The following is a 13,097-nucleotide window of genomic DNA, read 5'->3' on the forward strand; positions in this document are numbered from 1 at the left end:
CATTGTTGGGAGGAAAACAGTTTTTGTTTTTGTTTTTGTTTTCTAGATCATGGGAAGAAGACTTATACCTTGTTCCTTTTACAATTCTGCCTCACTCAAGGACCTCAAGCTCCTCATAATGATAAGAATGCTTTTTAGAACTGAAAACACAATCTAAACACAAGTGAAATTCTTCTAGAAGCCTATGTAGCAGAGAATCTAGGTTCTTAATAACCTAGATCATTGTTTGGGACTCTATGTGTCCCCCAGATACCATATTTCTTTGGGGTCCAAGTTTATTAGTGGCAGTTCATTTGCACTTATCAAAGTATTTTTGTACTATTAACATAAATCATAAGAATTTTAAAACATCATTTTTTTTCTGAATGTTTTTGATACATTATAAAATTATTCATCTTAATGATGATTTTAAGCCTTTAAGGAAAATATTAGTAATCTAGAAAATAATCCCATTCTGACAAATGTAGGATACAACATAATTGACATCTGCATCTTTTTTGTTATTTATAAAGGGAAAGTATCAGAAAAAATAGAAAACCCACAAAACACAATTTTTAAATCCCAAAATTTATAATTTCTGATTCTAATTCAAAAATGGGAAAAAATAAAACTTGATTTGTTAATAGAAGAAATGTGCAAGTAAAAGATTCTAAGTTATCATACTTGAATGGAATGGGACTGTCATTCCAAAGAAGTCATTTCCTGAAAATAATTGTCACATATAAAAGAAAATGGCAGATCATTTAATGAAAAATGATATTCCAATTTCAGTGTCTACTCTGCATGAATAGGCTGAACTTCTGATATATAAAGGGCATGAATTTTGCAGATATATTCTCAAGTCATTATTTGGTGATATAAATTGGATTCAGATAAAATCTTTTAACCATTTAGATTTTCTGTAGATGAGCTGCCTCTTGCCAAAGACTGTAATTGTACATCCTGCCATGCTGTTTCTCAGAAGGAGTAGCTAAATATTTTTTTTGTCCATTAAGTTCAGGCTGCCAGGTACATCCTTCTGGGTGCTGAATCTCTTATTTTTTCTAAGTGCTCTCTAGATAGTGGGGGGAAAAAACTATGCCTAGAGGACCAAAATGTTTTCATAGTTTCAGGTATAAAATATAACCAATGGAAAATGAAAAGAGAAGATGAAAAAGAAAGGAAATGAGTGAGAAGAAAATGTGATGTAATGGAAGATCACTGAATAGGAGGCAGGAAACAGTGTGTTTTTTTCCCCTACTTCTGCAGAGAGCCTAACTGTGACCTTGGTCAAAACATTTAATGTTTCCAGACACTATTTTCCTCATCTATAAAATGAGGGTTTGGGATTCAGTAGTGTTCAAGTAACTTTCATGTTTAAAATTCTTAAATAGAGAAAGGAGACAGTAAATGGTATGTGAGAGCAAAAAAGCTGTGCGTGGTAAAGAATACAAGGATGCATCCAATAATTTTCTCAAATTGTTACTATTACTATAAACCACAGCAGTTAACTCTAATCCTAAAACTTCTAGTCAAGGAAATTTGTGAATTCCTTAACATTCCATTATTTAATATTTCTTACGTAAAAATTCTCTTTATATTTAATGAGTTTACTCTAAACATTTAAATTAATGCGGAATTTCAAAGTTGGGATGGATTTTAAAAATTCTTGAGGAAAATGTTCAAATTCTAATTTTAGAAAGTAATTTTCATTGATACCCAAAGATGCTTCCTTGAATATTAATCTCAAGGATATAAAGCAGCTTGATAAAAGATACAGTTGACTTTAGATTTATATAAATATAATTAGAAGGACAAATAGATAAACACACATACCTCGCTATATAAAAATTTCTTTTTTGAAACTGGAAATTTTGTACTACATCTATATTGTCAGTGAGAATAAAGATCATTTTATAGTTGGTAGCCCTTTAATAAAATTAATTTTGAGAACTTATAAACTGATTTTAAGATACTAGAAAGTATAAAACTAAATTAAAATTTTTATTTAAAGTTCTCTAGGACAGGTTTTTTCATATACTGAATACATGTCACATTCAGTTTTCTTTATGAAATAAGCATTTAGAAGTATGTGAAAAGCATTTAGAAATATGCTAAACTCTGGGCTTTTGGAAGTTATGTAGGTGATAGTAATGTGTGTGTGTAAATTAAATGTGACAGTTCAAAGGGAGATCTAAAATGATTATTATTCTGAGAAAAAATTCTTGTCACTGGCTTTGCAGGTGTTCACCTGTATTATGTTGGGGGAGAAGTTTATGCTGAATGTGTAAGTGATAGCAGCATTTTTGTACAGAGCCGTAATTGCAACTATCAGCATGGCTTTCACCCAGCCACTGTATGCAAGATCCCCAGTGGCTGCAGCCTCAAGATTTTCAACAATCAACTCTTTGCCCAGCTGCTTGCACAGTCAGTTAACCATGGTTTTGAAGTAGTCTATGAGCTGACCAAGATGTGCACTATTCGAATGAGTTTTGTCAAGGTAAGGATTACTTTCTTTAAACTTTCTAAAATGTACTTGTGAATATAATTCCTTTTACTATTCCATATCATTTCTTGAATTGGAAATTTATTGTTATATATTTTGAATCCTCCCTAATATTCTGTTGGGCACATGACAATGTTCTGTTTTGTTTTTCTTTTCTATCTTTCTTTTTTTCTATCTTTTTTAAATAAACAAAATATTTTAAAAGGCTTCTAAAATGAGACAAAAAAGGCAGTTTCTTTGATTGATTTGATCATTTTACAACCAGATTCCTGATGAAGAAGAAGGAAAAAATGCAGGCATAGTCTACCTTACATCCTAGTTTTGTGGAGAACAGATTTCAAAGGGTTCAGAGGAAAGTATTAAACTAAATTCTATAGGGGAAGTTATCTCAGAAGAGATACAAAACCCTCAAAATGCAATTCCAAAGATGTAACCAGAGAACAAGGAAGGGAAAGCTTTAAAAAGTGTAGATGCAAAAAAGTCCATCAACTAATTTAGGTTTATAAAAGATTAGAAGCAAAGGCAAGTGAGGAAGGATAAAAAGAGGAGGGTAGCATTATTTTGTCAGAAAAATATTAATAATAACCTAAAAATTAGCTGATGACAAATGCTAAGGAAAACAAAAAAATTAGCTTTTCAGCTAAATTAGGGAAAAAAGAAAGCCCAATCAAAAAATAGGACTATTGCCTAGGGTGGGTGGAGGCAGTGATATAACAAGACATGCAGATGATGGCAGAACTTATCTCTTATTTAGCTTCTGTTTTTGTTTGTTTTGCTTTGTTGTTGGGAGGGGAGGGGAGAGAAGAAGCAAAGAAATAGATTTTTGGATTGGAAAGGGTAGGACACAAATGATCACTGGGAACTGAAATTCAAGATAAGGAGGGTGATAGTAAGAGTGGAACTGTCTCCTCTTGATGAGTTTAGGTCACCCTGGACCTAGATAAATTACATCCCAATACAGTGAGAGAACTGGGGCATTTGATTATTACTCATCTTTGAAAAATCATGAAAAATTAGGAGAAGTAGCTCAAGACTGGAGAAAGGTGAATATTTTCCTCACTTTCATAAATGAAAAGAGTGAATTTTGTGAACTGTAAGCCAATGAGCTTAACTTCAGACCCTGTAGAAATTTGAGAATCACCATTAAAAGGATAGTTTTTGAAAACCTAGAAATGGAATTGATAACCATTAAGTGCCAGAATGACTTCATCAAAAAGTGGCAAACTAATTTTCATTTTCTTTTTTGACAAGCTTATCGGACTGTTAGATAAGGAGAATGATTTAGATAGAATTTATCTGAATTTTAGTTAGCAAAGTACATGATAAAATATCTTGTGTTGTCTTTGTTGACAAACTGTATACTAGATTATAGAACAATAAAATAAGTTTGGGATCTGGTTGAACAATTAGACTCAAAGAGTAATAAATAATAATATTTGCTTAGAAAGGGAGTACATTGGTGATCTTTTACCTTGGTTAACTGAATATATTTGGCAGTGAGATGAAGGCAGGGCTTGTGAATCTTAACAAATAACATAAAGTTGAGTCTGATAAAGAAAGATCATAGAAGACTAGAAAATGAACCAAATCAAAAAAAGATGAAATTCAGTAGAAATAAATGTGAAAATAAATGTATCACTTGTGGTTCAGAAAATAACATTTGTAAGTATACAATATGGGGAAACTGGAGGTAGATACAATCCCAATGAAAAATATTTTGGGACATAGTATACTGAAGGATCAATGTGGTGTGGCAGTGATGTGGCACTCAAAAAACCTCCAAATGCTAGTGTGTATATGTGTGTGCATATATATATATATATATATATATATATATATACACACATATTTATTCATATATACATACATATATATAAAACCCAAAATGCTAGTGTGTATATGTGTGTACATTACACACACACACACACACACACACACACACACACATTAGCTTTTTGGGGACCTGTGGTCAGGAAGACTTGAGTTTAAATCCATCCCCAGATACTTAATAACTATATTCATGATCTGGGCAAATTGGTAAACTTCTGTCTGCTTTATTTTCCTCATCTGTACAATGATTATGGGGCAAATGAGGTGGCTCAGTGGTTGAGTATTGGGATCTGGAGAAAGAAATACCTGGATTCAAATGTAGCCCCAGACACTATGCAATGCTGGAAAATTCATTTACTCTTGTTTGCCTCAGTTTTCTCATTTGTAAAATGAACTGAAGAAGGAAATGTCAAACCATCCTTGCCAAGAAAACCCTAAATGGGCTCATAGAGAGTCAGACACAACTGAAAAAAAACAACTGAATAACAACAAAATGAAACCATTTTGTAGGAGGATTAGTACAAGAAACTGGAGATACTGAACCTATGAGGGAAAGGAAAGAGGTGATGTTAGTTGTATGAAAATATTTGAAGGGTTGTCACGTGAAGACTTGTTTTACTTAGGCTAAGAAGGCAATATTAGGAATGAAGAATAAAGTTAGAAGGAAGGTAATTTAGGGTTGATGTAAGGAAATGTTTCCTTTCAAAATCATGGCTGTCCCCAAAAGTAGAGTAGGCTGTCTTGAGAGTTATTGGGCTGCCTCTCACGCAAAGGCTAAATTATCACTTGTTGGATTAGATGGCCCCTGATTTAATTTTGAACTTGGAGGTTATATAATTCTTTGACCCCTCTGTTCTTTCTCATAGTCCTTTTCCACTCTCTCTTGTCAAACTATTGGGGCAAAGATGGAGCTGGCTGAAGGAGTTGCCATTCTTTGAAATATTATTTTCCTGTTCTTCATACTCAATTTTTATTTTGTTGTTTTAATGCTTTCCAAAACTTTTCTTCATTTATCATTTCAAGAAAAATTTTAGAATAAGAAACAAGACTTCATTCTACACTAGTACGTTACTTCTTAGTAAGTATTGTTCTTGTTAGTGGCAAAAATAAAGAAACTTGCCTTGTAGTCTGTTCACATAAATAGTCGTAAAGTATTTTAAAGTCCATTACAACATGGTAACATGCTAGTAGTTCTTATTTCCCATACAGCCAGAAGAGGGCAGCACATTATTATTTCATAAGCATTCACTTGTACAGTTAGAATGATTTTTTTATAGTTCATTGTCCTTAGAATTAACAAGTGATATTAGTACTCTGGTTAAGTATACTATTTAATACCTATTTAATTTTTATTTAATAGTCTGTTTTTTACTGGGTTGGCCTATGTGTTTCTCTAATAGTGAAATTTTAGATTAATGTAATTACACAACTCAGAAAGTAAACTACTCATGATGGGGAAAACAGCATATTTTATAAACATATAAACTATCAGGCACCAGTGATTAAAGCAACAACAACAACAAAACCAGATGGCAAGTACAGAAAATACTTCACTGTCCCTACTAGTAGGGAAGGGGATAACATAGCAAATTGAAATCTATTAGAAATGTTGAGATTTTATCTCAATCAATATTTTAAACCACCACTCCAAGGAATTTTTCTTTTACTGTATTATACTGATTTCAAGTAATAAAATTGACTTGCTTGAGGTTTTGTCTCTCTTCGTTTGCCTTGCCCACCCTATAGTTATTGTTAAACAGAGAATGGTCAACAGGCAGTCAGGTGAAAGAGAACCAAAGGACCTGGGTAGTCTTTGAGTAGGAAAGAAACCTTTGAAGGTCTGAACTGGCTCCAACTCTGGCCTTGTCATTCCAAGATCTCATTATCTTTGTTTAACAGAATGGTCAGTGCAGGGTCATTTGTCTTAGTATAACAGAGGATGTCCCCAAAGCCTGAGCTAGCAAAGTTTAAAACTGAAGTAAACCTTTGAGGACATCTAGTATTCCCTGCCTGGTACAATCCAGTTTTTCATGTGGTTTCTTGGACTGGACTGCCTTCCCTTTGGCCAGTCTGTCCTCATTATGTTAATCATGTATTTCAAGCTTAAAGGGTCATCTCAACCAATGTCGCACTTGTCTGCATAAACCTGAACCAGAATAAACTGTAATTGAAAAAATGTTTTAACAAAATAAAAATACTTTATAGATAATATTAATTTGTGTCTTTTTACATCAGTTTTGCCTTCAGAGATCTATTTCTATTTGATTTTTGACATCACCAATCTAAACCTACTCCCTGAAATAATTTTTGCTTTATTTACTTAACAGTTCTTTATTTAGTACTAACTAGCACAATGCCTGGAACATAGTAGGTGCTTAATAAATGCTTACTAGTTGATTTCAATCGTATACTGCTTCATTAGGTTTGAAAAGAGATACAAATAAATGCAAACTATGTTCCTCTGCTCCAGAAGCTTACAATGCATAAGATTATAGGCCTAAAGAAAGGAACCTTTTTTTTTTTTTGCAACTGAGGAAATTGAAGCCCAATTACCAAAGATTATTCAGATGGCAAAGACAAGTTCTAAACTCAGATCTTCTGACTCAAAAATCCAATGCTTTTCCTTTGCACCATGATCTTCATGTTGGTGGGAGTGGGGATGTTTAGTGGGGATCTGCCAACATCTTAATTTAGAATAGAAATCACAAGGTAAGATGTTGTAGAGAAAAGAGGCTCTATAAATGCTGGCTAATGGCCAAATCAGAAATAATCCCTTTTCTGCATACTTCTGGTTTTCAGGGCTGGGGAGCTGAATACCACCGTCAGGATGTCACCAGCACCCCTTGCTGGATTGAGATTCATCTTCATGGACCATTGCAGTGGCTGGACAAAGTTCTGACGCAGATGGGTTCACCACATAACCCAATTTCTTCAGTATCTTAACACTCTAAAGCTATACTTCAAATAGAATAGATGCTATTGCAGGCAGTGGTTTATATCATTTCATATTTGCAATTAACTGAAGTCTCTAAATATATATGTGAATACAAATGGTATACTATCAATATTTTTTTTCCACAATCTGTTTTGTGCTTTCAAGTTAGAAGGATCCCGATACAATGAAATTAGAAAGTCAGATTTATTGTGTCTGTGCTATGTTAAGAAGCAGCTTTTGTCAGAGGAAAAATAAGGGACATGATGTCAATAGCTGTTGTAGGATATTGCTAGAATAAGAAAATCAGCTGCTGTCTGTCACATTATTATAAGACACTGGAAGTATTCTGGGTCAGTGGAATATTTTAAATTGTTATACAGAAAATATAGGGTACTAACAGCACCCAGGCAAATAACATTTTCAAATAAAACAAAAAACCCAAGTCCACATATTTTTAAATGATTCCATTATTAGTGCTATTGGCAAGAACAAATCAAGCACATAAAATGGATTTTACAAGATGTCACATAGACATCTTTTGTTTCTGAAATAGAACTATCCAATTACTAGGTTATTCTGCTGATATTAATGGTACATTGTAAAAAGAATTTAAGTTGTGATGGGAAAAGAGACAGGAACTGTAAAGTTTAGAGTTATATTCTATTGTAGTCCATCTTGGTAATGTTTCTTCTCTAAGAAGAAACTTCTAAAAGAGGAAATGGACAGAAAAGTCAGTTGCTAAGAACTTGGTATGGCTTGGATAATAGTCATAATAACTCATTTATATAGCACTTTAACACTTACCAAGGTACTTTTCTCACAATAACACTGTGTGGAGTTGGCAAAAGTGTGCCCATTTTACAGGTGAGGAACAAAGACTCAGAAAGAAGTGATTTGTTGAAGGTCATGCTCACAAGTTAATAGATCAGAGGGGAGTGTGGCTCTAAAGCCGTCTTTCACCTGGGAAATCTCCTTTCTGTGTTTGTATGTATTTGTGCCAGTTCCTCTTTATCTATTTTGCCACTGGGAGTGAATAACAATTGTCATGGGAGGAGGGATAGCATAGCAAGGCCCAGAAGAATGTCTGTCCTTCTATTGCCAAGTTCAATCTCCAGGAGGCCAGTCCTTTTGTCCTGATCTATTCTTTTAAAAACTGTATATTGCAGAAAACTCTCACTTTCTAAGTATAAAAATAAAGATTATTTAAATTTTAATGCACATTATGACAAAGAGCACCCACCAAGCACTGCACATCTTGGAAATAGTTTTCACAAATGCTAACAAATTGTCTTATTTCAGAACTTTGAACCCATCTAGTTGAATTTTCTCATTCCATATGAAGAGTCATAAAAGGCAAGTTGCCCAAGGTTAAATGGCCAATAGGTAAGAGAACTAGTATTTGAACCTAGATCTCCTGACTTTAAGTTTAGTAATCTTCTCACCACAACATAATGTCTCCACTAATAATATGTTGTAACCAAAGACCATATCATTCAGTTGATGACCTATTTATGTTATTATGTCTTCCCCCATGTCCCATCACTCCCCCAATTGTTCTCTTATCTAATAATAATATTAATAATAGATGAGATCCTATACTCTTCAGATTTACAAAATGCTATACATATTATCTCATTTGATTCTTAGCCCTGTAAAGTACTTATAAGGGACTTATTTATTGTTTCCATTTTATAGATGAGGAAACTGAGAATCAACAAAATTAAATGACCAGGTCAAGATCATGACCTTGACATGTGGCAGAATCAGGGTTTGAACCCAAGTATTTCCTGGCTCCAAGACCTTTTCAATTTATGTTGCTTGGACATCACCTTTTCAAGGAATTAATTACAGATAATAGATAGGCAGAAAATTTCTGTAAGGATAGAATGATAGTTAAGGGGCGAAAGAAAATTCTTCAGCCAACAGGCTGTTTTATTTGAACTGTTTCCAACAATCATGCATGGGAGTGTTAAGTGCTATTAAAGCAAAGCTTCTTAACCCTTTTTGTGTGCAATGGACCCCGATGGCAGTCTGGTAAAGCCTAAGGACTCTTTCTCAGAATTATATTTTAACATGCATAAAATAAAATATACAGGATTCCAAAGGAAACCAATTATGTTCATATATATTAAATGTATTTTAAAAGTTCTTAGACATCAGCTTGAGCTCCTATAGTAAATTATATTAAAAATAACTCATATGCAGTATATATGTATATATGTATATGTGTATATACACATCCACTTATCTATGCAGTAAACATCATTTAATATAGATGTTATTTGAATCTTCTGCATCAATTAAATCTTTTTACATTGAAACTAGGCTTCTATTTACTGTTTAGTCAGATGATGAAAAATATGTTTGAAAAGTAATCTTCCTATTTTAAAATTCCAAAATAATCCTTTTACTTAAAAAAATACCACAATATTCAATTCCCCTTCCTTCACTTTTATATTGTGGGGGAATTACATTTCTAATATTTTAGAATTCTACTAAATAAGTGTCATGCCACTCATATAAATTACCTTAAACAAATGAGTCAATAAATTTGTTCTAGAAGAAGCAGAGCAATTAACTTGAACTAACTACTCAAAACTGTGTATTTTAAAGTATTTTAGCTTTCATGTAATTACCTAGTACATAGTGTACACTAACATAGCACTTTCCAGCTTAAAAAGCACTTTTCTCACTATTATTCAGCGAGGCAGGTAGTAAGACTTATTTCTACTCCCTCTGCACTAGATGGTGCAATGGATAGAGCACTAAGTCTGGAGTCAGGAAGACCTGAGTTCAATATGGTTTCAGACAACTTGCTAGCTGTGTTCTCCTGGGCAAGTCACCTAATCCTGTTTGTCAGTTTCCTCACCTGTAAAATGAGCTGGAGACAGAAATGGCAGTATTTTTGCCAAGAAAACCCCAAATGAAGTCATTGAAGAGTAAGATATTCAATAATGACTAGATAAAGAAACTGAGGTTCAGAATGGTTAAATAATTTTTTTTAAGATCTCACAGCTGTTATGGTGTAAAATCAAGACTTGAACTGAAGACTTTTGTGTCTGAAATTCAGTGTTCTTTTTCATGCCATTTTTAGAAACTTGCATCACAAAGATATCTGCGAAATTGGACCTTGAGTGAGGCAATATGGAAAGCTATAGTGGAAAGAACACTATATTTGGAGCCAAAAGCTCTAGTTTCAAATCTCAGTTCTGCTGCTTTATTTTTGTGTATTTTTACTTTCTGGTATCTAAGATGATCTTAGTTTTCTCATCTATAAAGGGGGGTGAGGGAAGAGTTGGAATAGATGAACTATAAGGTTCATTCCAGCTCTAAATCCTGTAACTTCTGTAACAAAGAAATGAGATTACCAAATTGGTTTCTCAAGGGCTTGAAATTTCATCTAGTTACTTCTGGATATCAATGGGTAGATGAGAAATACAGAAGATTTAATGATTTTTGCTGCCCAGTAATTATAAAGCAGTATTTGATATATGACCCCAAATAAAATTCAGAATGACATCCTTTCAATTCAGGCTGCTCCAAAAAGATAATAAATTACTCTTAGAAGGGTCCTACCAAAGGTAGGTTTTTGTAAATTGCCATTTTAAACATTTATATGAACCAGTAATTCAAAGTAAGTTTTAGGTTGCCATGGAAAAACAACATATACCAAGAAAGAATAATGGTATTTTGACCTGCTCATGGCACCCAGAGTGTTTATCCATGGTGTAAGTCAGTTATTTTCCTATTAAGAAGTGAGATTAAGTATTGTTTGAGGTAGGGGATAGTTTAATACTTGCCAGTGCTTTGGAACTATTAAAGTGCCACTTTTAAACACAATTGCTTTCAGCTTTTATACTTATTGTAAATCACAGAAAATCTGTTAAGCAAGAATGTAGAATTCCTTGTATTTTTAGCATCTTTAAAAAAACTGTTGTTCCCATAGCCAAAAAAAAAAAAAATTAGGTGAAAATATGCAGTAGTCCTTATTGGCCCTTTCATTTCAGCCAGTGTTTCTGGCATTCCTGCTTCATTGGGATTATATCTTTAGAATTTACTACATGTATACTGGTTGAACTAGAAACTAACCATCATGCCAAACTCATCTTTCCTAATAATATTCAAACAGTTAAACTTGATGACAAGAGGAGGTGATCCTATCCAATGTTGTGTAAGTTAAAATTCATGCCAAAATCTGAAAAGCTGTTTCCATTTAGGTATATACTAGAACCTTTGGCTGTAGCGCTAAGTGTTGTTATCCTTCTAAATGCTTATATGATCTGTTGATCTGATAGTTTATGAATAAAGAATATTGTACCTCTATGTTTTCTGATTTCTTTTGTTCCCATTCTCACTGAAAGCACTCTCTGCCAAGCAGTTGGATAACATACTCAATCCCAACTGAAAGAGGAACCCACTCTTTTATAGAAATGAGGTCAGAATTATAATAGCTCTCATTTATGTAACAATTCAGTTACAAAGCATAAACTAGTTCAAGTAATTATGCCCATTTTACAGAAGTGGAAACTGAGGCTCCTGGAAATTAAGTGTATTGGTGGAGGGAACAGCTTAGAAGTGGCCCACTCAAGATTTATATTTAACTCATCTGCCTTGAAGTTCAGTGGTGTGGGATATTCGGGAAGATGAGCAGCTGCTGTGAGAACTGCTGAGCTGTTCTCAGTGTTACTCTACCTTTGATATGGATTTGATTAATCCAGCCTTCACCTGTGGCTTCAAAAAGCTGTAGCATGCAGAGTAACTACACTAACCCAGGCTGAGGGTAACCTGTGGGGAAGGTAGGGGGGAGGTGTCTACTCCAAGCACATGAAGACTTTCCCCTCTGGAACAGATGGATGAGAAGTTTGTTCCATGGCCATGGAAGCAGCTGAAGGAGGCGTGTGGAGTGCTCCGAGCTTGGTCGCTCATCAGAGATGATAAGGTCATCCACTGCATCCCAGACCATCATCAGGTGTCTTGACTTTGTCTTATCATTAGATTTGATGACTCAGGACAAGAGAGAGAGGCTGATGGCTTTGTGCAACTCTGCTTCACTTAAATCCAATTCACATGCAAGTCAAAATATTAATGTCATTGGTCCTCTGAAAATGAAGGGCAAAACAACACCACCAGCAGAATTATAAGCTGTTCTTTGTACAAGTGTGTAGTACCACATGGTAGTATTTGGTATTCCTTGAATTATATATATATGCATATTTATAATATAATGGTAACATATGATACTTTTCAATATAGTTTGATTAAATTTTAAATATAATTTCAATATACTACACATTTAATATATATGAATATTATATATTTATTCAATATATCAATTATACATGAATATTATAATTTCAGCATGCTATACAATATATGAATGTTATATATTTAATTATTAAATCTTATATCAATTACATATGAATATAACAATTTCAACATATGCTGAATTTAGAAATATATTAATATCTTATGTTGAAATTATGTGTTAAATATACTGTTAATATATTGAATTATATTGCATATATATACTATATTGTGTGTTATATATTACATATTTTATATTTATGTAGTATATTTATACATACATATATATAAAATTCAAGAAATACCAAATACCACCATGTGATACTACCTACATATGTAAAGGGCTGAAACTCTTGAGGTTCAGACAAGAAAGCACTTAAGGTTAATTACCAATTGGACAATATTCTATTAGCATTTGCTTGGAAAATGGCCTGCCCCACCATTCTGTGCTGTATCAATCAGTTGGTGTATAGGGAGATTGGGAGGAGGGATAAAAGGGTGGAGTAGGACAAGCGAGTGTGATTCCTGGCGGTAAAAGAAAGA

General features: G+C 33.5%; 1 protein-coding gene across 1 annotated transcript in view; it reads left to right on the forward strand.

Moving 5' to 3' along the window:
* Positions 1 to 11,573, forward strand: part of SMAD9 (SMAD family member 9) — a 31,024-nt gene extending 19,451 nt beyond the window's left edge. The window contains exons 5-6 of the mRNA XM_051987426.1: positions 2,223 to 2,479; positions 7,115 to 11,573. Coding sequence (XP_051843386.1) covers positions 2,223 to 2,479; positions 7,115 to 7,258 — 401 coding nt within the window. The 3' untranslated portion in view covers positions 7,259 to 11,573. The remainder of the gene's footprint in view (positions 1 to 2,222; positions 2,480 to 7,114) is intronic.
* The last annotated feature ends 1,524 nt before the right edge of the window (positions 11,574 to 13,097 follow it).

The sequence above is a fragment of the Antechinus flavipes genome, chromosome 3 (assembly GCF_016432865.1).
Source record: "Antechinus flavipes isolate AdamAnt ecotype Samford, QLD, Australia chromosome 3, AdamAnt_v2, whole genome shotgun sequence".
Taxonomy (NCBI): domain Eukaryota; kingdom Metazoa; phylum Chordata; class Mammalia; order Dasyuromorphia; family Dasyuridae; genus Antechinus; species Antechinus flavipes.